General features: G+C 48.9%; 1 protein-coding gene across 1 annotated transcript in view; it reads right to left on the bottom strand.

The window, feature by feature from the left end:
- Positions 1–25,516, bottom strand: part of LOC139274172 (zinc finger protein 585A-like) — a 134,448-nt gene that overhangs the window by 91,288 nt on the left and 17,644 nt on the right. Inside the window, exon 3 of the mRNA XM_070891209.1 lies at positions 13,213–14,103. Within this exon, the coding sequence (XP_070747310.1) occupies positions 13,213–14,102 (890 nt within the window). The 5' untranslated portion in view covers position 14,103. The remainder of the gene's footprint in view (positions 1–13,212; positions 14,104–25,516) is intronic.

Here is a 25,516-nt window from a genome sequence, read left to right as displayed (position 1 = left end):
AGTGTCTCTTCCCCCCCCAGTGTCTCTTCCCCCCCCAGTGTCTCTTCCCCCCCAGTGTCTCTTCCCCCCCAGTGTCTCTTCCCCCCCAGTGTCTCTTCCCCCCCCAGTGTCTCTTCCCCCCCCAGTGTCTCTTCCCCCCCCCAGTGTCTCTTCCCCCCCCAGTGTCTCTTCCCCCCCAGTGTCTCTTCCCCCCCCAGTGTCTCTTCCCCCCCAGTGTCTCTTCCCCCCCCAGTGTCTCTTCCCCCCCCAGTGTCTCTTCCCCCCCCCAGTGTCTCTTCCCCCCCCCCAGTGTCTCTTCCCCCCCCCAGTGTCTCTTCCCCCCCCAGTGTCTCTTCCCCCCCCCAGTGTCTCTTCCCCCCCCAGTGTCTCTTCCCCCCCCAGTGTCTCTTCCCCCCCCAGTGTCTCTTCCCCCCCCCAGTGTCTCTTCCCCCCCCCAGTGTCTCTTCCCCCCCCCAGTGTCTCTTCCCCCCCCCAGTGTCTCTTCCCCCCCCCAGTGTCTCTTCCCCCCCCCCAGTGTCTCTTCCCCACCCCAGTGTCTCTTCCCCCCCCCCCAGTGTCTCTTCCCCCCCCCCAGTGTCTCTTCCCCCAGTGTCTCTTCCCCCAGTGTCTCTTCCCCCCCCCCCAGTGTCTCTTCCCCCCCCAGTGTCTCTTCCCCCCCCAGTGTCTCTTCCCCCCCCAGTGTCTCTTCCCCCCCCAGTGTCTCTTCCCCCCCCAGTGTCTCTTCCCCCCCCAGTGTCTCTTCCCCCCCCAGTGTCTCTTCCCCCCCCAGTGTCTCTTCCCCCCCAGTGTCTCTTCCCCCCCCAGTGTCTCTTCCCCCCCAGTGTCTCTTCCCCCCCCAGTGTCTCTTCCCCCCCCAGTGTCTCTTCCCCCCCCAGTGTCTCTTCCCCCCCCAGTGTCTCTTCCCCCCCCAGTGTCTCTTCCCCCCCCAGTGTCTCTTCCCCCCCCAGTGTCTCTTCCCCCCCCAGTGTCTCTTCCCCCCCCCAGTGTCTCTTCCCCCCCCAGTGTCTCTTCCCCCCCCAGTGTCTCTTCCCCCCCCAGTGTCTCTTCTCCCCCCAGTGTCTCTTCCCCCCCAGTGTCTCTTCCCCCCCCCAGTGTCTCTTCCCCCCCCCAGTGTCTCTTCCCCCCCCAGTGTCTCTTCCCCCCCCCAGTGTCTCTTCCCCCCCCCAGTGTCTCTTCCCCCCCCCAGTGTCTCTTCCCCCCCCCAGTGTCTCTTCCCCCCCCCAGTGTCTCTTCCCCCCCCAGTGTCTCTTCCCCCCCCCCAGTGTCTCTTCCCCCCCCAGTGTCTCTTCCCCCCCCCCAGTGTCTCTTCCCCCCCCCAGTGTCTCTTCCCCCCCCCCCGTGTCTCTTCCCCCCCCCCCAGTGTCTCTTCCCCCCCCCCAGTGTCTCTTCCCCCCCCCAGTGTCTCTTCCCCCCCCCCAGTGTCTCTTCCCCCCCCCAGTGTCTCTTCCCCCCCCCCAGTGTCTCTTCCCCCCCCCAGTGTCTCTTCCCCCCCCAGTGTCTCTTCCCCCCCCAGTGTCTCTTCCCCCCCCAGTGTCTCTTCCCCCCCCCAGTGTCTCTTCCCCCCCCCAGTGTCTCTTCCCCCCCCCAGTGTCTCTTCCCCCCCCAGTGTCTCTTCCCCCCCCCCAGTGTCTCTTCCCCCCCCCCAGTGTCTCTTCCCCCCCCCCAGTGTCTCTTCCCCCCCCCCAGTGTCTCTTCCCCCCCCCAGTGTCTCTTCCCCCCCCCAGTGTCTCTTCCCCCCCCCAGTGTCTCTTCCCCCCCCAGTGTCTCTTCCCCCCCCCAGTGTCTCTTCCCCCCCCCAGTGTCTCTTCCCCCCCCCAGTGTCTCTTCCCCCCCCGTGTCTCTTCCCCCCCCCCAGTGTCTCTTCCCCCCCCCAGTGTCTCTCCCCCCCCCCAGTGTCTCTTCCCCCCCCCCAGTGTCTCTTCCCCCCCCCAGTGTCTCTTCCCCCCCCCAGTGTCTCTTCCCCCCCCCAGTGTCTCTTCCCCCCCCCGTGTCTCTTCCCCCCCCCAGTGTCTCTTCCCCCCCCCAGTGTCTCTTCCCCCCCCCAGTGTCTCTTCCCCCCCCCAGTGTCTCTTCCCCCCCCCAGTGTCTCTTCCCCCCCCCAGTGTCTCTTCCCCCCCCCAGTGTCTCTTCCCCCCCCCAGTGTCTCTTCCCCCCCCCAGTGTCTCTTCCCCCCCCCAGTGTCTCTTCCCCCCCCCAGTGTCTCTTCCCCCCCCAGTGTCTCTTCCCCCCCCCAGTGTCTCTTCCCCCCCCCAGTGTCTCTTCCCCCCCCCAGTGTCTCTTCCCCCCCCCAGTGTCTCTTCCCCCCCCCAGTGTCTCTTCCCCCCCCCAGTGTCTCTTCCCCCCCCCAGTGTCTCTTCCCCCCCCAGTGTCTCTTCCCCCCCCAGTGTCTCTTCCCCCCCCAGTGTCTCTTCCCCCCCCAGTGTCTCTTCCCCCCCCCAGTGTCTCTTCCCCCCCCCAGTGTCTCTTCCCCCCCCCAGTGTCTCTTCCCCCCCCCAGTGTCTCTTCCCCCCCCCAGTGTCTCTTCCCCCTCCCCAGTGTCTCTTCCCCCCCCAGTGTCTCTTCCCCCCCCAGTGTCTCTTCCCCCCCCAGTGTCTCTTCCCCCCCCAGTGTCTCTTCCCCCCCCAGTGTCTCTTCCCCCCCCCAGTGTCTCTTCCCCCCCCCAGTGTCTCTTCCCCCCCCCAGTGTCTCTTCCACCCCCATTGTCTCTTCCCCCCCCAGTGTCTCTTCCCCCCCCAGTGTCTCTTCCCCCCCCAGTGTCTCTTCCCCCCCCAGTGTCTCTTCCCCCCCCAGTGTCTCTTCCCCCCCCCAGTGTCTCTTCCCCCCCCCAGTGTCTCTTCCCCCCCCCAGTGTCTCTTCCCCCCCCCCCAGTGTCTCTTCCCCCACCCCCAGTGCCTCTTCCCCCCCCCCCAGTGTCTCTTCCCCCCCCCCAGTGTCTCTTCCCCCCCCCCAGTGTCTCTTCCCCCCCCCCAGTGTCTCTTCCCCCCCCCAGTGTCTCTTCCCCCCCCCAGTGTCTCTTCCCCCCCCCAGTGTCTCTTCCCCTCCACCCCAGTGTCTCTTCCCCCCCCCAGTGTCTCTTTCCCCCCCCCAGTGTCTCTTTCCCCCCCCCAGTGTCTCTTTCCCCCCCCCAGTGTCTCTTTCCCCCCCCCCCCCAGTGTCTCTTCCCCCCCCCCCCAGTGTCTCTTCCCCCCCCCCCCCTCAATGTCTCTCCCCTGTAAATTATGGAGAAATGGAGACTGGTCAGGGAGCATCTGTAAATGAAAGAGAAATTGTAACTAGTCAGGGAGCATCTGTAAATGAAGCAGAAATGGAGAGTAGGTTCATTTGTACGCTCACTGGTTTTCCCACTCGTCCCCTGTCATATGCATTATTTGTGGAGGATTTTTACTAAGTTGGATCAAAAAAATGATAAATGATACAGAAAATAACTGATTTCACATCTTATGCAATATAATTCTCTAAAGGGGTGGTTCAAAGGAACTTCAAATAAGTGTAAAGTGAGTTCAATCTATGACACCGACAAGACATGTACACAAATAGAACAGGCTTGGGTTTGATGTGGTAGAAGGTGAACTCGTTGAGAACTGAAATAATCTAGGGTAAGAAAAGTTCGGGAACAGTCGGTAACAGCACATCAATTCGTCTCTTATCATAGTGAAATCAAATATTCCACACAGTGTGTTTGAAACAAAAATGATTTTGTCAAGATTTAAAGAAAATGAAAAGAAGAAAATATTTATTTTAAATATTAATGAAGAATATTAATGTCCAGCCAATTGTTGGGGTTTATTAAGATCATCAGAAACAAATATTAACTGCCATATTGAACATGGTTCAGTTCTCGATGCAATCACAGTAAATCCTGTTCTATTCACTAAAGTAGCCTTTCAATGGCGAGGTTATTGCCCAGCATTCCCAGCGGGGGAGAATGTGCCGCACAGATTACAGGAGGCCAGTGTGTAGGCGGGGTACTTGCCAGGGTGTGGAGCATGCGGTGTTCGGTGCATAGACTGAAGCCGCAGGCGGACAAATGCGCGGAGCCCGATATTTCAGCGGGGAGTGAACGGCGGGGCGCGGAGGAGTAACCCCACCCGCGGGTGGGCTCCATCAACAAATGGTGTAGGCTGCAAGCCCCGAATGAGAACTTGCAGCTCTGGGGGAGTTTCCCGGTCACAGGCCCAGGTTAACGGCAGCCATCTTTGTAAAGAAAGGCTGAGGGTTTGTGCGTCGTCATCTTCATCGGTCAAACCGTAGAGCGCATGCGTGACCGGCAGAGAAAATCATTGACTCCTTGATTTAATTCTCATTCTGCACATGGGGGCTTTCTCAGCATCTCTCCTGAAGGCACTAGTAACTGCTGTTTTACGGTTTACAGCCCACAATTGTAATGAAAGGGCCCAGATTTAGATCCCCATTTAAAAAGAAAGGAAGACCTGCATTTATATAGCGCCTTTCACGTCCACCGGACATCTCAAAGCGTTTTACAGCCAATGAAGTACTTTTGGAGTGTGTCACTGTTGTAATGTGGGAAACGTGGTAGCCAATTTGCGCACAGCAAACTCCCATAAACAGCAATGTGATGAATATATATTAATGATTTAGATGATGGAATTGAGTGTAATATCTCCAAGTTTGCAGATGACACTAAACTTGGTGGCGGTGTGAGCTGTGAGGAGGACACTAAGAGGCTGCAGGGTGACTTGGACAGGTTAGGCGAGTGGGTAAATACATAGCAGATGCAGTATAATGTGGATAAATGTGAGGTTATCCACTTTGGGGGCAAAAACACGAAGGCAGATTAGGAAAAGGGGAGGTGCAGCGAGACCTGGGTGTCATGGTTCATCAGTCATTGAAAGTTGGCATGCAGGTACAGCAGGCGGTGAAGAAGGCAAATGGTATGTTGGCCTTCATAGCAAGGGGATTTGAGTATAGGAGCAGGGAAGTCTTGCTGCAGTTGTACAGGGCCTTGGTGAGGTCCCACCTGGAATATTGTGTTCAGTTCTGGTCTCCTAATCTGAGGAAGAACGTTCTAGCTATTGAGGGAGTTCAGCAAAGGTTCACCAGACTGATTCCAGGGATGGCTGAGCTGACATATGAGGAGAGACTGGATCAACTGAACCTTTATACACTGGAGTTTAGAAGGATGAGAGGGGATCTCATAGAAACATATAAGATTCTGACTGGACTGGACAGGCTAGATGCGGGAAGAATGTTCCCGATGTTGGGGAAGTCCAGAACCAGGGAACACAGTCTTAGGATAAGGGGCAGGTCGTTTAGGACTGAGATGAGGAGAAACGTCTTCACTCAGAGAGTTGTTAACCTGTGGAATTCCCTGCTGCAGAGAGTTGTTGATGCCAGTTCATTGGATATATTCAAGAGGGAGTTACATATGGCCCTTACGGCTAAAGGGATCAAGGGGTATGGAGGGAAAGCAGGAAAGAGGTACTGAAGGAATGATCAGCCATGATCTTATTGAATGGTGGTTCAGGCTCGAATGGCCTACTCCTGCAGCTATTTTCTATGTTTCTATGTTTCTAGTCAGGGAGCGTCTGTAGATGAGGGAGAAATAGTGACTGGTCAGGGAGCGTCTGTAAATGAAGGAGAAATGGTAACTAGTCAGAGAGCGTCTGTAAATGATGGAGAAATAGTGACTGGTCAGGGAGCATTTGTAAATGAGGGAGAAATAGTGACTGGTCAGGGAGCATCTGTAAATGAAGGACAAATGGTGACTGGTCAAGGAGAGTCCCTCACCAAAATTACAGAGGGGAAGTTTATAGGGAAGGATAGATTATTGGAAAGAGGGATGGAGCCAGCTTCAAAACCTCCTGGGAAGGAGAGGGAGGGGAACCAGTGTGTGTAGAACTGAACCCAGTCAGAGTCTGCACCTTCAGGGGAGGGGAACCAGTGAGTGTAGAACTGAACCCAGCCAGAATCAGCGCCTTCAGGGGAGGGAGAGAGGGGAACCAGTGAGTGTAGAACTGAACCCAGCCAGAGTCAGCACCTTCAGGGGAGGTGAGGGAGGGGAATCAGTGAGTGTAGAACTGCACCCAGCCAGAGTCAGCACCTTCAGGGGAGGGAGAAAGCTCAGCTAGCAGGAAAAGAAAGTTGGAACTGGTGCAATGTGTTTGGATTTCAGCACAGAGGGAGGTAGTGTGAGTAAAATGAGGATTTACATCTTTGGGAAATAAGTTCTAAATTTCTATCCTGTACTTGTTGTAATAACTTTTGTAAACTCTTTTTACCAGTCTAGACCTGATAGAGGTCTTTAAAATTATGATCGTGTTCGATAGGGTGGACGCAGAGAAAATGTTTCCACTTGTGTGGGAGTCGAAAACTAGCAGCCATTAATATTAGATAGTCACCAGTAAATCCAATGTGGAATTCTTTACCCAGAGCGCTACCATATGGAGTGGTTGAGATGAATAGCACAGATGCATTTCAGGGGAAGTTAGCTATGTACATGAGGGAGAAAGGAATAGAAGGATATGCTGATAGGTTTGGATGAAAATGGGTGGGAGGAGACTCGTGTGGAGCATAAACATCGGCACGGACCAGTGGGAGCCAATATTAGTCAAAAACTACTTCTTGGACATTTCTGACCGTCCAATATTAGTGGGGACTGAACCCATCACACAGCTCTGTGTCAGATTGAATTATTCCTCTCTCCAGCCTGTAACCGATGAAACTTGTAACACTGAGGCTGAAACACTGGGGGTGCAGGCAGTGCTGGGCACAGAGGGAGAAGCAAACCAGATTCAAAGTGGGCATACTGCCTTTGTCCTAGACCTGACTTTTCCGCTGTTCTGGGGCCCAGTGGACTTTCACTGATCCGGGGCATCTCTGTTGTGTCATAGCTCCATTTGGAACAGCAGAAGACCTTTCAGCCCCTCGGGCCTGCTCCACCATTCAATTAGATCAGGGCTGATCTGTACCTTAACTCCATTTACCCACCTTTATTCCATAACCCTTGGAACAATTACCTAACAAAAATCTATCATCTCAGTCTTGAAAGCTCCATTTGACCCCCAGCATTCACAGCCATTTGGAGGAGAGTGGCACATTTGCACTGGCCTTTGGGTGAAAAAGTGCTGCCTGATTTCACTCTTCAATGACCAAGCTCTAATTTTAAAATTATGGTTATAAAGAGCTGAAGGTGGAAAAAGACCTGTAGGGAGGGAATTCCAGAGCATAGGGCCTTGGCAGCTGAAAGCACGACTGCCAATGGTGGAGCGATTAAAATAGAGGATGAGCAAGATGCCAGAATTGGAGGAGTATAGATATCTCAGAGGAGGTTAGAGAGATAGGGAGGAGTGAGGCCCTTGGAGGGTCTTGAAAACAAGGGTGAAAATGTTAAAGTTGAAGAGTCGCTCTCCTTATCTCTTAGTCATCAATCCATCCCCATCCTGACTATGTTAACCACGGATGGGTTGCGCCATGTATTGCCACATATTTCCAGATCTCATCTCTTATCTTAGTTGAAGAAACAGCATGTCCCTCTTGGGAATGTGTAAGTTTCTGTTAGCAGAATACGAACTTACCACTGGCCTCGCACGGTACCAACAAGTCTGTTGCACGAGCAATTTCCAGTGTTTAGGGTCTTTAGATATGTGGGTCTCTTAGCAACTGCCATTCTTATCTGGGTAAAGGCCTTCTCTTGAGCAGGGTGTTTATCATTTCAGTATTCTCTGTCTTTGAGTTTCCAAATTGTCTTCTGTTCACACACAGACAAGATTCTACTTCCCTTTTCTCCACATTCGCTCTCTGGCTAAAATGGTCAAGCAAAGCACGCTGGGATATCCCGGCCATTTGGGCCACTTTAAAACATTCTAACAGTGCGGAGCAGGAAGAGAAGCCAGAAGAGAGGTGGAGTCGGACATTTGGCCCCTCGAGCTTGCTCCACCATTCACTGCGATCATGGCTGATCTACCTCAACTCCACCTTCCCGCACTGTCACCATATCCCTTGATTCCCTTAATATCCAAAACTCTAGTGATTCCTGCCTTGAATATAATCAAAGACTGAGCCTTCACAGCCCACCGGGGTAGAGAAATCTAAAGATTCACAACCCTGAGTGAAGAAATTTCTCCTCATCTCAGTCCTAAATGGCTGACCCTTTACTCTGAGACTCCGAGTTCTTTCCTCTATTCATACCCATAGCTGTAACTCTCCATCCCACACTCTCCCTCCTCTGTGTGCTGAAATCCAAACATTTCACATTATCTTCAACTTGTTTTCCTTTTCTCTGGGGTTGCCCCTCTGAGTACTGAATGTTTGAACTCTCAGACTGACCCTCACAGGGCAAGCAGCTACTAACATGACATCACCACCTGCTCAATTGGATATGTTAATTGAAAACGTCCAGTGAGAGAGCTTGGGAGAACTGAGAGATAATTGTAAGGACAACAACAACAACAACTTTTATTTATATAGCGCCTTTAACGTAGTAAAATGTCCCAAGGCACTTCACAGCAGTGTTACAAGACAAAACAGATACATTTGCTACATAAGAAGAAATTAAGGCAGATGACCAAAAGCTTTGTCAAAGAGGTAGGTTTTAAGGAGCGTCTTAAAAGAGGAAAGAGAGGGAGAGAGGTTTAGGGAGGGAGTTCTGGAGCTTAGGGCTCAAACAGCTAAAGGCACGGCCACTGATGGTTGAGCAGTTATAATCAGGGATGCTCAAGAGGGCAGAATTTGAAGAGAGCAGACATCTCGTCAAGTTATGAAGCTGAAAGAGATTACAGAGATAGGGAGGAGCAAGGCCATGGAGGGATTTGTAAACTAGGATAAGAATTTTGAAAATGAGGTGTTGCTTAAGGTGGAGATAGACAGATTTTTAAGCACTAAGGGAGTCAAAGGTTATGGGGAGCGGGCAGGGAAGTGGAGCTGAGCCCAAAATCAGATCAGCCATGATCTTATTGAATGGTGTAGCAGGCTCGAGGGGCCAAATGGCCTACTCGTGCTCCTATTTCTTATGTTCTTAACTGGGAGCCAATGTAAGTCAGTGAGCACAGGGGTGCTGGTGAATGGGACTTGGTGTGAGTTAGCACATGGGCTTCCGAGTTTTGGATGACCTCAAGTTTATGTAGTGTAGTGTAGATAGGACTACTGTGACCAACATTAGCGTTATAATTAAACTTTAGAACAAGGATAGTAAAACTCGGAAAGGCACAAAATCAAAGACAGACTTAGAATTAAATGTTTCACTAGTGCAATAACAATTAACTGACAAGAGAGGGAAATCTGCAATTATATAATGCAATAGGGAGTTATACTGATCTTTAGCCCAATGGAAAAATAACACGTTGGTGAGGAATTCAGCAAATGAATTGAGTAAAGTTATAGGTTCTCATTAGTTTCTATCTGCAGTTGTTAACTTTTGATGATATGATGTAATGTGAAATCAAACTGATGATCATATACACATAAGGGACATGTATATAAAGTCACACAATCATAGAAACTTACCGCATAGGAGGCCATTCAGCCCTTAGAAAAAGCAGTTGTGCTTAGTCCCAGTTTCCTGTTTTTTGTCTGTAACCCTGAAAGTTCCTCATTCTCAAATATCTGTCGAACTCTCTTAAAATTATTTATGGAATCAGCTTCCACCACCCTTTCAGTTAGAGGAGTCGAGATCCTGACCACTCGCTAAGTGAAAACAATTCTTCTCATCTGCCCTCTAGATCTTTTGTCAATGATTTTGAATCCATGACCTATTGTTCTCTTTCAACTTTATCAAACTTCTCATCACCTTGAAAACTTCTATTAGGACACCTCTTAACCTTCCCTGTTCCAAAGGTTCCATGGATGAGGGACTTCAGTCACGGGGATAGACTGGAGAAGCTGGGGTTGTTCTCCTCAGAGCTGAGAAGTCTGAGGAGATTTGATAGCGGTGTTTAAAATCATAAAGTGTTTAGATGGAGCAAATAAAGAGAAACTGTTTCCAGTGGCTGAAGGGTCAATAACTAGCGAGCACAGATTTAAGGTGATTGGCAAAAAACAGGAAACAGGAAGCGAAACATTTTGATGCAACGAGTGGTTAGGATTTGGAATGCATTGCTTGACAGGGTGGTGGATACAGATTCAACAGTAGCCATCAAAGGTGAATTGGATAAACACTTGAAGGAGAAAAAATTGCAGGGATTCAGGGAAAGAGCAGAGGAGTGGGACTAACTGGATCGATCTTCGAAAGAGCCGGTGCCGATTCGATGGGCCGAATGGCCCATTTATGTGCTATAATATTCTAGGATTCTTTACAGACGCTCCCTGCTCATCAATATTTCTCCTTCATTCACAGACACACCCTGCTCATCAACATTTCTCCTGAATTTACAGACGCTCCCTGCTCATCAATATTTCTCCTTCATCTACAGACGCTCCCTGCTCATCAACATTTCTCTTTGATTTACAGACGCTCCCTGAGAGTTTGAGCCGACATTGCGCATGTGCTGTCCACTCCTTCGGGCCGGAGGAAGCCGGGAGCCGGCGGGCAGGGGGAGAATGTTCCCCGGTTTATATCCGGGCCCGGGACCGCACTCGGTGTTTTCACCCAGAGTTTCTCTAACCCGCTCCCTGGAGCTCGCTCACCTTCCGCGTCACCGTCTGCCGCCGCCCCACCGCGCATTGTCAGCTCACACTGCCCGGGTGATTGACGGTAGCTCCCGACCAATAGCAAGAGCGGGGGCGGGACTGGCGGACCGGTCGGTCGGATGGTCCTCCAACCAATCGGTGTGTATGAGGGGCGGGGCTTGAGCCTCCCACCCCCAGTGGGCGGGGCTCATCCCGGATCTCCCTCAGTGAGCACGCGCGGTGGAATTGGACCGGAGGTAGGCTGGGAATCTTTGTAAATACACGGTGTAGGCCTCAGGCCCCGAAGAGCCCACAGGCCCCGCGTTTGCCGGGTGGGCGGGGTCACGGCGCATGCGCGGCTATCTTAGTGCAGGAACCTAGAGTGGGCGGGGCTTCAGAGTCTGTTGCCAACTGGGTCCCAGTGTCCGGGAGATGTAACATCCTGGGCAACATCTTTTTCATCACCTTAGAATCAGAGAGTGGTTACAGCACGGAAGGAGGCTATTCGGCCTATCAAGGCTTTGCAGGCTCACTGCAAGAGCTTTATCTAGTCCCACTCACCCATCCTTTCCCCATAGCCCTGCAGATTTCTCTCCTTCTGGTATTTATCCAACTCCCTTTTGAAAGCCGTGATTGAGTCTGCCTCCACTATCCTTTCAGACAGTGCATTCTAGATCCTAACCACTCACTGCGTAAAAAGGTTTTTTCTCATGTTGCCTTTGGTTCTTCTGCCAATCACCTTAAATTTGTGTCCTCTGGTTCTCAACTGCCAATGGTAACAACCCCAGCTTCTCCAATCTATCCATGTAACTGAAGTCCCTCAACCCTGGAATCATTCTTTTCTGCACCCTCTCTAAGGCCTTCATATATTTACTAAAATGCAGTGCCCAGAATTGGGCACAGTACTCCAGTTGAGGTCAAACCAGTATTTTATACAGGTTCATCATAATATCCATGATTTTGTACTCTATTCATGAAGCCCAGAATCCCGTAAGCTTTATTAACTGCTTTCTCTACCTGTGCTGCCACCTTCAACGATTTGTGCACATATACCCCCAGGTCTCCCTGTTCATGGAACCCCTTTAAAATTGTACCCTTTAGTTTATATTGCCTCTCCTAGTTCTTCCTACCAATATGTACCACTTTGAACTTTTCTGTGTTAAATTTTATCTGCCATGGGTCTGCCCATTTCACAAGCCTGTCTATGTCTTCCTGAAATTTACTATCCTCCTCATTGTTCACTATACTTCCAAGTTTTGAGTCATCTTCAAATTTGAAAGTTGTGCCCTGTTACTTAAGCCTAAGTCATTGCTATATATCAAGAAAAGCAGTGGTCCCAGTACCGACCCTTGGGGAACACACTGTATACCTTCCTGTAGTCCGAAAAACAACTATTCACCACTACTCTGTTTCATGTCACTTAGCTAATTTCGTATCCATGCTGCCACTGTCCCTTTTATTCCATGGCCTTCAATTTTGCTGGTATTGGTAACATGCCCAGGATCACTAAACACAAAACCCAGTCTGTTAATCACTTTCAACTACTGGACTTAGCGTGTGCCCCACAGCGTCTCTTCCACATTCAATATGTGAATAGAGCATCATGCCTACAAAGCTGGGTTAAGTTTATATCCATTCAGCAAATGTATTTAACAAAAGCCTGCAGGCCGATGAGAGACTGTTAAGGTGCCAGTGTGCTGCTGGTTTGATCTGCATTTTTCCTGTAATGGAAAATAACTGAACATTTCTCCCAGTGTAATCTTTGCTGCAATGAAATGTGTGTCTTTTAATAAGCCTTACGTCCTTGCTCATGTCTGCTGCAATTGTGCAGAAAGGGGATGTGTAAAGAGATGGTCTTTGTACGGAGAGTGACACAGCCTTGTGGTCACAGTCAGAACAATGCAATGATTTATTTGTGGTTATGGACTGAGCAGGGTCAGTTCATGAATGCTCAAGCTAAGAGGTGCCAGGGATCGGAGGAGCGGCAGTAAATAAAATCTAAATGTAAATTCCGATGTAGTTTGTCTTCATTTATTCCTATTTTAATCATTTTTGCTGAATGTGGCCCACGGCAAGTGCCAGGATATTGGATCACATCCGCCACAGGAAATGAATGTGACAGCCCTGAGATAGACAATGTCAACCTGATTCCCCCCATTCACCAACCTAACAACTTCTTTACAAACTCAAGCTGTTGAAGATAGGGGCAAGGGGCTCACAGAGCATCCATTTCATCTCTCTAAACACCCTTGGGTAGATATCATCTGGACCTTACATGTCTCAAGATTAACCTACACAGAGAGTTTGCTGTCAGTGAAGAGAGACAAGAAGGACCAAAGTGCCGTTTGTTCCTCTCAGTGTGGTCCTGAAGGACTGTGTCCAGGCTGCAGTTCTGTTCCTGTACGATCCTCCCCCGAGATTGTCCTTTCTGAGCTCCAGCCAGGTGATGCTAAACACTCCAGGTGGGAAAGACAAAAATCTACAACAATATGTTGAAAGCAACGGTAATTTATTTGCCTATATCCCAAATATTAAACTCCAGCCAGTTACAGGGGTTATTAACAAACCCCAACTGTCAGAATGAACATGGTTCAGTCCTGGATGTGATGAACAGTAGCACGAACAGCAGAATCCAATCCCTGCAGTCACTTATGAACTCGCTGGTGTGTCAGCAGGTTGGATGACCGAGTGAATCCCTTCCCACACTCGGAGCAGGTGAACGGTTTCTCCCCAGTGTGAACTCGCTGGTGTTCAGTGAGGAGGGATGACCGAGTGAATCCCTTCTTACATTCGGAGCAGGTGAATCGCCTCTCCCCAGTGTGAACTCGCTGGTGTGTCAGCAGGCTGGATGAATGAGTGAATCCCTTCCCACACATGGAGCAGATGAATGGTCTCTCCCCAGTGTGAACTCGCTGGTGTTTCAGCAGCTCGAATGAAGTAGAGAAACCCTTCCCACAATCAGAGCAGGTGAACCGCCTCTCCCCAGTGTGACTTCGCTGGTGTGTCAGCAGGTGGGATGAATTAGAGAATCTCTTCCCACACTCAGAACAGGGGAACGGCCTCTCCCCAGTATGAACTCGCTGGTGTACAGTGAGATGGGATGAATGAGTGAAACCCTTTCCACACTCCGAGCAGGTGAACGGCCTCTCCCCAGTGTGAACCCGCTGGTGTGTCAGCAGGTCGAATGAAGTAGTGAACCCCTTCCCACACTCAGAGCAGGGGAATGGCCTCTCCCTAGTGTAAATTTGCTGGTGTTCAGTGAGAAGGGATGACTGAGTGAACCCCTTCCCACACTTAGAGCAGGTGAATGGCCACTCCCTAGTGTGAACTCGCTGGTGTCTTGATATGTCAGAGGATCGGCTGAAGTCTTGTCCACACACAGAGCACGTGTAGCATTTCTCCCCACTGTGAATGGTGCATTTTGCTTCCATATTCGAAGGCCGATGATAGTCATGTCCCGATGAATCGAGTGACACTGTCAGATCTTGACATGATGTTTGGTTTGAGTTTCGCATCTGCAAATCCTCCCCTTCTATCATGCTGCAAAATGAATTTTAAACAGGAAGTCGGGAGTGTGAGAGAGAATCCACAAAAACATCAAAGTAGTTGTGAAATTGAGCTTATTGAATCTGATCATTTATGGGGCTGGAGAAATGTCACCATGAAAGCTGCCAGATTGCAGTAAAAACCTAACTGATCACTGTAGTCCTTCAGGGAAGGGAACCCACCTTACTTGACAGTCCCATATTAGAAATTGTCGGTTCTACTGGATTCAGAAGTACTAGGGATAAAACCCAGCAGCTTCTCCTCCATCCCCACTCCAGCTGAAACTGATGCAACAAACAGACAGCAGGCCTGGGACCGACTTCCGCATCCAGCGTTCACTCTGATACAGAACATCTGGAATTGCTGGGCCTGTTGTATAAATGCAAGTTGTTGTTGTCCCTGGGTTTCCTGGTGCTGGGCCTAGCAACACTGAGTCGTATCCCGAGAGCCACACTCAGTGTTGCTGATGCAGCGGTCGCTCTGGGGGATTCCACCACTGTGGGTGTACATGAGGATTCCAGCCCTGGGGCTGTACCTGGGGATTCCAACACTGGGACCGTACATGAGGATTCTAACCCTGTGAGTATACATTGGTATTCTAACTCTGTGAGTATACATGGGGATTCCAACCCTGGGATTGTACATGGGGATTCTAACCTTGGGACTGTTCATGGGGATTCTAACCCTGGGACTGCACATGAGGATTCTAACCTGGGATTGTACATGGTGATTCTAACCTGTGATTGTACATGGGGATCCTAACCCTCGGACTGTATATCGGGATTCCACCCGAGGACTGAATATTGGGATTCTAACCCTGGGACTCTACATGGGGATTCCAAACCTGGGATTGTACATGGAGATTTCAACCCTGGGACTGTACATAAAAAATAGGAACATATGAAATAGGAGCAAGAGTAGGCCGTATGCCTCCTTGAGCTTGCTCCGCAATTCAAAAAAATAATGGCTGTTCATCGACCTCTACTCCACTTTCCCACCTGATCTTCAAATCTCTTGATTCCTCGAGAATCCAAACATCAATCTCAGTTTTGAATATACTCGAAGGATCAGCATCCACAGCCCTCTGCGGCAGGGATTCGAAATGCTCACAACCCTGAGTGAAGGATTTCCTCATCTCTGTCTTAATTGGCCTTATCCTGAGACTATGCCCCTGAGTTGTACACACTCCAGCCAGGGGACACAACTTACCCTGTCAATCCCCTTCAGATGTGGAACATGGGGATTCCAAATGTGGCACTGTACGTGGGGATTCTAACGCTGCGACTGTAGATGGTGATTCTAACCCTGGGACTGTACCTGGGGATTCTAACCATGGGACTGTACATGGGGATTTAAACTTTGCGACTGTACAGACATATTCTAACTCTGGGTTAGTACATGGATATTCTAACCCTGGGGCTGTACATTGAGGATTCTAATCTTGCAATTGTACGTGGGGATTCGAACCCTGGGACTATACATGGTGATTCCAACCCTGGGACTGTACATGGGGATCCTAACCCTAGGATTGTACATGGGGAACCTAATCCTGGGATTGTACATGGAGATCCTAACCCTGGGATTGTACATGGAGATCCTAACCCTGGGATTGTACATGGAGATCATAACCATGGGACTGTACATGGGGATTCCAACCCTGGGACTGTACAGGGGGGGGGGGGGGCAATTGCATCCAATTATGTTACAATTGTGTTGCAAACCGTAAGGTCAACACTCACTCGCTCCTTCAGGAGAGATGGTGAAGAAATCCGGTGTGTGGAGAATGAGAATAAAATAACTGAGTCACTGATGTTCTCTCCCGGGTATTGGAACTGAGTTGGGAACAGACAAGGAATCCCTCCCACTCGTTGTTCCTGCACGAATATGGCCGTGCGTACGCACTGCTTCTTGCTGATTCACGATGGCGGAGCACTGAACCTTCCCAAAGATGGCAGCCATTAATCTGGGCTTGTTACAGGGAGAAAGCACCGAAGCTGCAAACGCGAGACCTTCCGCTTATTATTCGGGCTTTCCGGCCTACATCAGTTCTTTATGAAGCCTCCCCGTCACCCACCAGGTCCTTTACTCTCCGGCTCCTCGCATCCGTCGGCCGCTTTACGGAGCCCGTCTGCAGCCTGTGGCCTATTCCCGCACTCACTGCGCATGCTCCAAACACAGCCTGCTACCGCGCCTGTGCACTGGGCTCCTGTAGTCTGGGTGCAGCACATTCTCCCCCGCAGGGCATGCTGGGTAAAAGCCCATATTCGTGAATAGGAAATAATTTTCTGTGACTGACTTGAGCTAAGTTAACAATTTATAGAGAAACCCATGTACACAGTCACTCTGTCATGGTTCAGTCCCGGATGTGATTAATAACAGAAGTGGCTCGGTAGCATCACTACTGACTGAGCAGGCCGACTCCTGAAGGACATAACTGTCAGACTGGGTTTGCAGCAGGTGATGAAAGAACCAACACGAGGGGAAAACCTACTCGACCTCGTCCTCATCAATCTATCTTTCGCAGATGCATCTGTCCTTGACAACATTGGTAGCAGTGATTGCTGCACAGTTATAGTGGAGATGAAGTCCTGTTTTCACGCTGAAGATACCCTCCATCGTGTTGTGTGGCACTAGCATTATACTAAATGGGATAAATAGGAAATACCACCAACAATGTCTCCGCAAGATCCTACAAATCCCCTGGGAGGACAGACGCACCAACATTAGCATCCTCGATCAGGCCAACATCCCCTGCATTGAAGCACTGACCACACTTGATCAGGTCCGCTGGGCAGACCACATTGTCCGCATACCAGACATGAGACTCGCAAAGCAAGTGCTCTACTTGGAACTCCTTCATGGCAAAGGAGCCAAAGGTGGGCAGAGGAAACGTTACAAGGACACCCTCAAAGCCTCCCTGATAAAGTGCAACATCCCCACTGACACCTGGGAGTCCCTGGCCAAAGACCGCCCTAAGTGGAGGAAGTGCATCCAGGAGAACGCTGAGCACCTCGAGTCTCATCGCCGAGAGCATGCAGAAATCAAGTGCAGGCAGCGGAAAGAGCATGCGGCAAACCTGTCCCACCCACCCTTCCCCTCAACGACTATCTGTCCCACCTGTGACAGGGACTGTGGTTCTCATATTGGACTGTTCAGCCACCTAAGGACTCATATTAAGAGTGGAAGCAAGTCTTCCTCACTTCTAAAGGACTGCCTATGATAATAATGAAATGGGATAGATTCAGAACAGATACAGATGCTCAAAACTGAGCATCCATGAGGCGCTGTAGGTCATCATCAGCAGGAGAATTGCATTCTGCCACAATCTGTAACTTCATGTCCAGGCATAAAACTTGTATTTATATAGCACCTTTAATGTAGTGAAATGTTCCAAGGCGCATCACAGGAGTATTATGAGATTTTTTTTTAATTTGACACCGAGCTGCCTAAGTAGAAATTAGCATAGGTGACCACAAGCTTAATCAAAGAGGTATGTTTTAAGGAGCATTTTAAAGGAGGAAAGATAGATAGAGAGTTAGAGAGGTTTAGGCAGGGAGTTCCAGAGCTTGGGGCCTAGGAAACAGAAGCAATGGCCACCACTGTTTGAGCAATTGTAATCAAGAGGGCAGAATTAGTGGAGAGCAGGCAGCTCGGAGAGATGTGGAGTTGGAGGAGATTACAGAGATAGTGAGGGGGGAGGCCATGGAGGGATTTGAAAATAAGGATGAGAATTTTAAAATTGAGGCATTGCTTAACTGGAAGACAATGTAGGTCAGCGAGCACAGGGATGATGGGAAAGCGGGACTTAATGCGAGTTAGGACCCGGGCAGCCAAGTTTTGGATCATCTCTTGTTTACGTCGGGTAGACTGTGGGAGGCCAGCCTGGAGTGCATTGGAAAAGTCAAGTCTAGATGTAACAAAGGCGTGGATGAGGACTTCAACAGCAGATGAGCTGAGGCAAGGGCAGAGATGGATGATGTTACGGAAGTGAAAATAGGAGGTCTTAGTTTTGCTGCGGAAATGTGGTTGAAAGCTCATTATAGGGTCAAATATGACACCAAGGTTGAGAACAGTGTGGTTCAGCCTCAGACAGAAGTTGGGGAGAGGGGTGGAGTCAGTTGGTATGGAACGGAATTCGTGGTGGAGACCGAAAACAATAGTTTCAGTCTTCCCAATATCAATTAGTATATCCCTGACTGTACCATTACCATGAAGGCACGGGACCAACTCTGGTTCAATGAGGAGTGCAGAAGAGCATACCAGGAGCAACAACAAGCGTACCAAGCTGGGGGAGCTGCAACACAAGACTGCATGCATGCTAAGCAGCATGCTATAACAGAGCTAAGCAATTCCGCAATCAACAGATCAGATCAAAGCTCTGCACATGCGGTTGTGAATGGTGGTGGACAATTAAGCCACTAACGGGGGGAGGCTCCTTGAATATCCCCATCCTCAATGATGGCGGAGCTCAGAATGCAAGTGCAAAAGACAAGGCTGAAGCATTTTCAACCATCTTCAGCAGGTAGGTACAGCAAGTAATCAGGCAAATGAAATGCTGGGCTTTATTGCAAGGGAGATGAGTATAAAAGCAGGGGAGTCCTGCTTGAACTGTATAGGGCATTGTTAAAACCTCACCTAGAGTACTGTGTACAGTTTTGGTCTCCTTATTTAAGGTAGGATATACTTGTATTGGAGGCAGTTCAGAGAAGGTTCATGAGGTTGATTCCTGAGATGGAGGGGTTGTCATATGAAGAAAGGTTGAGCAGTTTGGGCCTATATGCCTTGGAGTTTAGAAGAATGAGAAGTGATCTAATTGAAACATATAAGATTCTGAGGGGGCTTGACAAGGTAGATAGAGAGAGAATGTTTCCCCTCGTGGGGGAATCTAGAACTAGAGGGCATAGTTTCAGAATAAGGGGTCGCCCATTTAAAACAGAAATGAGGAGGAATTTCTTCTCTCAGAGGGTCATGAATCTTTGTAATTCTCTACCCCAGAGAACATAAGAAATAGGAGCAGGAGTAGGCCATACGGCCCCTCGAGCCTGTTCCACCATTTAATAAGATCATGGCTGATACAGTCATGGACTCAGGTCCACCTCCCTGCCCGCTCCCCATAACCCCTTATTCCCTTATCGGTTAAGAAACTGTCTATCTCTGTCTTAAATTTATTCAACGACCCAGCTTCCACAGCTCTCTGAGGCAGTGAATTTCACAGATTTACAACCCTCTGGGAGAAGAAATTCCGCCTCATCTCAGTTTTAAATGGGTGGCCCCTTATTCTAAGATCATGCCCCCTAGTTCTAGTCTCCCCTATCAGTGGAAACATCCTCTCTCCATCCACCTTGTCAAGCCCCCTCATAATCTTATATGTTTCAATAAGATCACCTCTCATTCTTCTGAATTCCACTGAGTAGATGCCCAACCTTCTCAACCTTTCCTCATGTCAAACCTTTCATCTGTGGAATAAACCTAGTGAATCTTCTCTGAACTGCCTACAAAGCAGTTAAATATGGAAACCAAAACTGCACGCAGTATTCCAGGTGTGGCCTCACCAATTCCTTGTATAGCTGTAACAAGGCTTCCCTGCTTTTATACTCCATCCCCTTTGCAATAAAGACCAAGATTCCATTGGCCTTCCTGATCACTTGCTGTATCTGCATACTAACCTTTGTGTTTCATGCACCAGGACACCCAGGTCCCACTATACTGCAGCACTATGCAATTTTTTTCCATTTAAATAATAACTTGCTCTTCGATTTTTTTCTGCCAAAGTGCATAACCTCGCACTTTCCAACATTATACTCCATTTGCCAAATTTTTGCCCACTCACTTAGCCTGTCTATGTCCTTTTGTAGGTTTTTTGTGCCCTCCTCACACATTGATTTTCCTTCCATCTTTGTCATCATCATCATAGGCAGTCCCTCGGAATCAAGGAAGACTGGCTTCCACTCTTAGAATGAGTCCTTACATAGCTAAACAGTCCAATACGAGAGCCACAGTCCCTGCCACAGGTGGAACAGACAGCCGTTGAGGGGAAGGGAGGGTGGCACAGGTTTGCCGCACATTCTTTCCACTGCCTGCGCTTGTATTCTGCATGCAGTCAGCGATGAGACTCAAGGCATTCAGCGCCCTCCCGGATATGCTTCCTCCACTTAGAGTGGTCTTTGGCCAGAGACTCCCAGGTGCTGGTGGGGATGTTGCACTTTATCAGGGAAGCTTTGAGGGTGTTCTTGTAACGTTTCCTCTGTCCACCTTTGGCTCGTTTTCCATGAAGGAGTTCAGAGTAGAGTGCTTGCTTTTCGAGTCTCGTGTCTGGCATGCAGACAATGTGGCCTGCCCAGCAGAGCTGATCAAGTGTGGTCAGTGCTTTAATGCTGGGGATGTTGGCCTGGATGAGGACACTGATCTTTGTATCTTCACTGTGGAGGCTCGATCTTTGAATATATTTAAGGTGGAGATAGACAGATTTTTGAATGATAAGGAAGTCATGGATTATAGAGACCAGGCGGGGAAGTGGAGTTGAGGCCAGAATCAGATCAGCCATGATCTTATTGAATGGCGGAGCAGGCTCACGGGGCCAAATGACTGACTCCTGCTCCTATTTCTTATGTTCTTATGTTCAGCCAGAAGTGCCGAGTGGATGATCCATATCGGCCTTCTCCTGAGGTCCCCACTATCACAGGAGCCAGTCTTCAGCTAATTCGATTCACTCCATGTGATATCACGAAGCTGCTGAGCGCACTGGATACAGGAAAGGCTATGGGCGTCAACAACAAACTGACTGTTGTGGCTGAAGATTTGCGCCTCAAGCCAAGCTGTTCCAGCACAGCTATGACACTGGCATCTATCCGTCAATTTGGAAAACTGCCCAGATATGTCCTGTCCACAAAAAGCAGGACAAATTTAATCCGGCCAATTACCGTCCCATCAGTCTATTCTCAATCATCAGCAAAGTGATGGAAGGTGTCATCAACAGTACTATCAAGTGACACTTGCTCACAAATAACCTGCTCATCGATAGTGAATTTGGGTTCCGCCAGGACCACTTTGCTCCAGGCTTCATTACAGCCTTGGTCCAAACATGGACAAAAGAGCTGAATTCCAGAGGTGAGGTGAGAGTGACTGCCCTCAACATCAAGACAGTATTTGACCAAATGTGGCATCAAGGAGCCCTAGTAAAACTGAAGTCAATGGGAATCAGGGGGAAAAATCTCCACTGGCTGGAGTCATACCTAGCACAAAGGAAGATGGTTGTGGTGGTTGGAGGTCCATCACCACAGCCCCAGGACATCGCTGCAGGAGTTCCTCAGGACAGTGCCCAAGGCCCAGCAATCTTCGGTTGCTTCATCAATGACCTTCCTTCCATTATCATGTCAGAAGTGGGAATATTCACTGATGATTGCAGAGTGTTCCGTTCCAAATGCAACCTCTCAGAAAATTAAGCAGTCCATGCTCGTATGCAGCAAGACCTGGACGACATTCAGGCTTGGGCTGAGATGTGGCAAGTAACATTCACACCACACAAGTGCCAGGCAATGACCATCTCCAACAAACGAGAGTCTAACTACCTCCCCTTGACATTCAACGGCATTACCATCACCGAATCCCTCACCATCAACATCCTGGGGTCACCATTGACCAGAAACTGAACTGAATCAGCCACATAAATACTGTGGCAACAAGAGCAGGTCAGAGGCTGGCTATTCTGTGGCAAATGTCTCACCTCCTGACTCCCCAAAGCCTTTCCACCATCTAAAAGGCACAAGTCAGGAGTGTGATGGAATACTCTTCACTTGCCTGTATGAGTGCAGCCACAATAACACTCAAGATGCTCGATACCATACAGGACAAAGCAGCCCGTTTGATTAGTACCCCATCCACCACCTTAAACATTCACTCCCTCCACCACCAGTGCACCGTGGCTGCAGTGTACACCATCTACAAGATGCATTGCAGCATTTTGCCACGGCTTCTTCGGCAGCACCTCCCAACCTGCGACCTCTACCACCTGGAAGGACAAGGGCATCAGGCACATGGGAACATCACCACCTCCAAGTTCCCCTCTAAGTCACATACCATCCTGACTTGGAAGTATGTCGTCGCTGGGTCAAAATCCTGGAACTCCCTCCCTAATAGCACTGTGGAAGTATCTTCACCACAAAGACTGCAGCGGTTCAAGAAGGTGGCTCACCACCATCTTCTCAAGGGCAATTAGGGATGGGCAATAAATGTTGGCCTTGCCAGTGACGCCCACATCCCTTGATTAGATATAAAAAAAAGATACTGAATAAAGCTTCCTCAACACTGTTTCATCAAACACTCCCAGGGCAGTACAGCACTGATTAGATGCAGAATAAAGCTCCCTCTACTATGTCCCGTCAAGTACTCCCAGGGCAGGTACATAGAATATAAAGCACAGAAATAGGCCATTTTGCGCAACCAATCGATGCCAGTGTTTATGCTCCACTCGAGCCCTCTCCTGTCTTTCTTCATCTAACTATCAGCACAACCCTCTATTCCCTTCTCTCATATACTTATCTAGCCTCCTCTTAAATATATCTAAATTATTCGCTTCAACCCCTCCCTGTGGTAGCGAGTTCCACATTCCCAACACTCTCTGAGTAAAGAAATTTCTTCTGAACTTCCTATTTGATTTCTTGGTGACTATCTTGTATTGATGGCCTATAGTTTTGCTCTTCCCCATAAGTGGAAACACTCTCTCTATATCCACTCTATCAAAACCTTTCATAATTTTAAAGACCGCTATTAGGTCACCCCTTCACCTTCTCTTTACAAGAGAAAAGTGACCCAGCCTGTTCATTCTTTCCCTTTAGGCATAAACTTGTATTTCTGGTATCATCATTGTAAATCTCATTTCCACCCCTGCCAGTGCCTCTATATCCTTTTTATAATATGGTGACCTGAATTGTACACAGTACTCCAAATGTGGTCCAACCAAGGTTCGATACAAGTTTAGCAAAACTTCTCTACTTTGCAATTCAATCCCCATGAAATAAACCTTAGTGATCGGTTTGCTCTTTTTATGGCGTTGCTAACCTGTGTCGCTACTTTTAGTGATTTGTGTATTTGTATTACGACATCACTTTGCTCTTCTAGCCCATTTAGATTCTTGTTTTCCAACTAATATCTGACCAAAATGTAATATCTCAAATTTATTGGTGTTGAAATTCACTTGCCAATTATATGCCCATTCTGCAAGTCTCTCAGGCCAACATCCCCAGCTCTGAAGCATTGACCGCGCTCGATCAGCTCCAATGGATGGGCCACATTGTCCGCATGCCCAATGCTGGACTCCAGAAACAAGCACTCTACTCTGAGCACTGTCATGGCAAGTGAGTCTCAGGAGGGCAGAGAAAATGCTTCAAGGACACCCTCAATGCCTCCTTGATAAACATAGAAAATAGGTGCAGGAGTAGGCCATTCGGCCCTTCGAGCCTGTACCACCATTCAATAAGATCATGGCTGATCATTCACCTCAGTACCCCTTTCCTGCTTTCTCTCCATATCCTTTGATCCCCTTAGCCATAAGGGCCATATCTAACTCCCTCCTGAATATATCCAATGAACTGGCATCAACAACTCTCTGCGGTAGGGAATTCCACAGGTTAACAATCCTCTGAGTGAAGAAGTTTCTCCTCATCTCAGTCCTAAATGGCTTACCCCTTATCCTTAGGTTGTGTCCCCTGGTTCTGGACTTCCCCAACATCGGGAACATTCTTCCTGCACCTAACCTGTCCAGTCCCATCAGAATTTTATATGTTACTACGAGATCCCCTCTCATCCTTCTAAACTCCAGTGAATACAGGCCCAGTCGCTCCAGTCTCTCCTCATATGTCAGTCCAGCCATCCCGGGAATCAATCTGGTGAACCTTCTCTGCACTCCCTCAACAGCAAGAACGTCCTTCCTCAGATTTGGAGACCAAAACTGAACACAATATTCCAGGTGACGCCTCACTAAGGCCCTGTACAACTGCAGTAAGACCTCCCTGCTCCTATGCTCAAATCCCCTAGCTATGAACGTCAACATACCATTTGCCTTAATACATTCATATCTTCTTTGTAGGTAGTACCCTGGAGTCGAGGATGATTAGCTTCCACACTAAAATGAGTTCTAAGGTGACTGATGAGTCCAATACCATACCTACAGTCTCTATCACAGGTGGGGCAGGGGGTGGTTGAAGGGATGGGTGGGTGGGGTACTTGGTTTGTCGTATGCTCCTTCCGCTGTTTATACTTGGCTTCCGCGTGCTGCCGACGAAGAGACTTGAAGTGACTGACGCCTTCGCGGATGATTCTCCTCCACTTTCAGTGGCTTTGCGCCAGGGATTCTCAAGAGTCGGTCGGGATGTAACATTTAATCTACATATTGATTGGGCTAATCAAACTGGTAGCAATGCAGTGGAGGAGAATTTCCAGGAGTGTATTAGGGATGGTTTTCTCGACCAATATGTCGAGGAACCAACTAGAGGACTGGCCATCCGAGACTGGGTGATGTGTAATGAGAAAGGACTAATTAGCAATCTTGTTGTGCGAGGCCCCTTGGGAAAGAGTGACCATAATATGGTAGAATTTTTTATTAAGATGGAGAGTGACACAGTTAATTCAGAGTCTAGGGTCCTGAACTTAAGGAAAGGTAACTTCAATGGTATGAGACATGAATTGGCTAGAATAGACTGGCGAGTGATACTTAAAAGGTTGACAGTGGATAGGCAATGGCAAACATTTAAAGATCACATGGATGAACTTCAACAACTGTACATCCTTGTCTGGGGAAGGTGGCTCAACCGTGGCTAACAAGGGAAATTAGGGATAGTGTTAAATCCAAGGAAGAGGTATATAAATTGGCCAGTAAAGCAGCAAACCTGAGGACTGAGAGAATTTTATAATTTAGCAGAGGAGGACAAAGGGTTTAATTAGGAGGGGGAAAATAGAGTATGAGAGGAAGCTTGCAGGAAACATAAAAACTGACTGCAAAAGCTTCTGTAGATATGTGAAGAGAAAAAGATTAGCGAAGACAAATGTCAGTCAGTCAGATTCAGGTGAATTTAGAATGGGGAATAAAGAAATGGTGGACCAATTAAACAAATACTTTGGTTCTGTCTTCACGAAGGAAGACATAAATAACCTTCCAGAAATAATAGGGGACCAAGGGTCTAGTGAGAAGGAGGACCTGGAGGAAATCCTTATTAGGCGGGAAATTGTGTTAGGGAAATTGATGGGATTGAAGGCCGATAAGTCCCCGGGGCTTGATAGTCTGCATCACAGAGTATTAAGGAAGTGGTCCTGGAAATAATGGATGCATTGGCGATCATTTTCCAACAGTCTATCGACTCTGGATCAGTTCCTATGGACTGGAGGGTAGCTAATGTAACACCACTTTTTAAGA

Source organism: Pristiophorus japonicus, chromosome 9 (assembly GCF_044704955.1).
Source record: "Pristiophorus japonicus isolate sPriJap1 chromosome 9, sPriJap1.hap1, whole genome shotgun sequence".
In the NCBI taxonomy this organism is placed as follows: domain Eukaryota; kingdom Metazoa; phylum Chordata; class Chondrichthyes; family Pristiophoridae; genus Pristiophorus; species Pristiophorus japonicus.
Note: the sequence above shows the minus strand (reverse complement) of the source record. Positions and strands in the feature narration are given on the sequence as shown.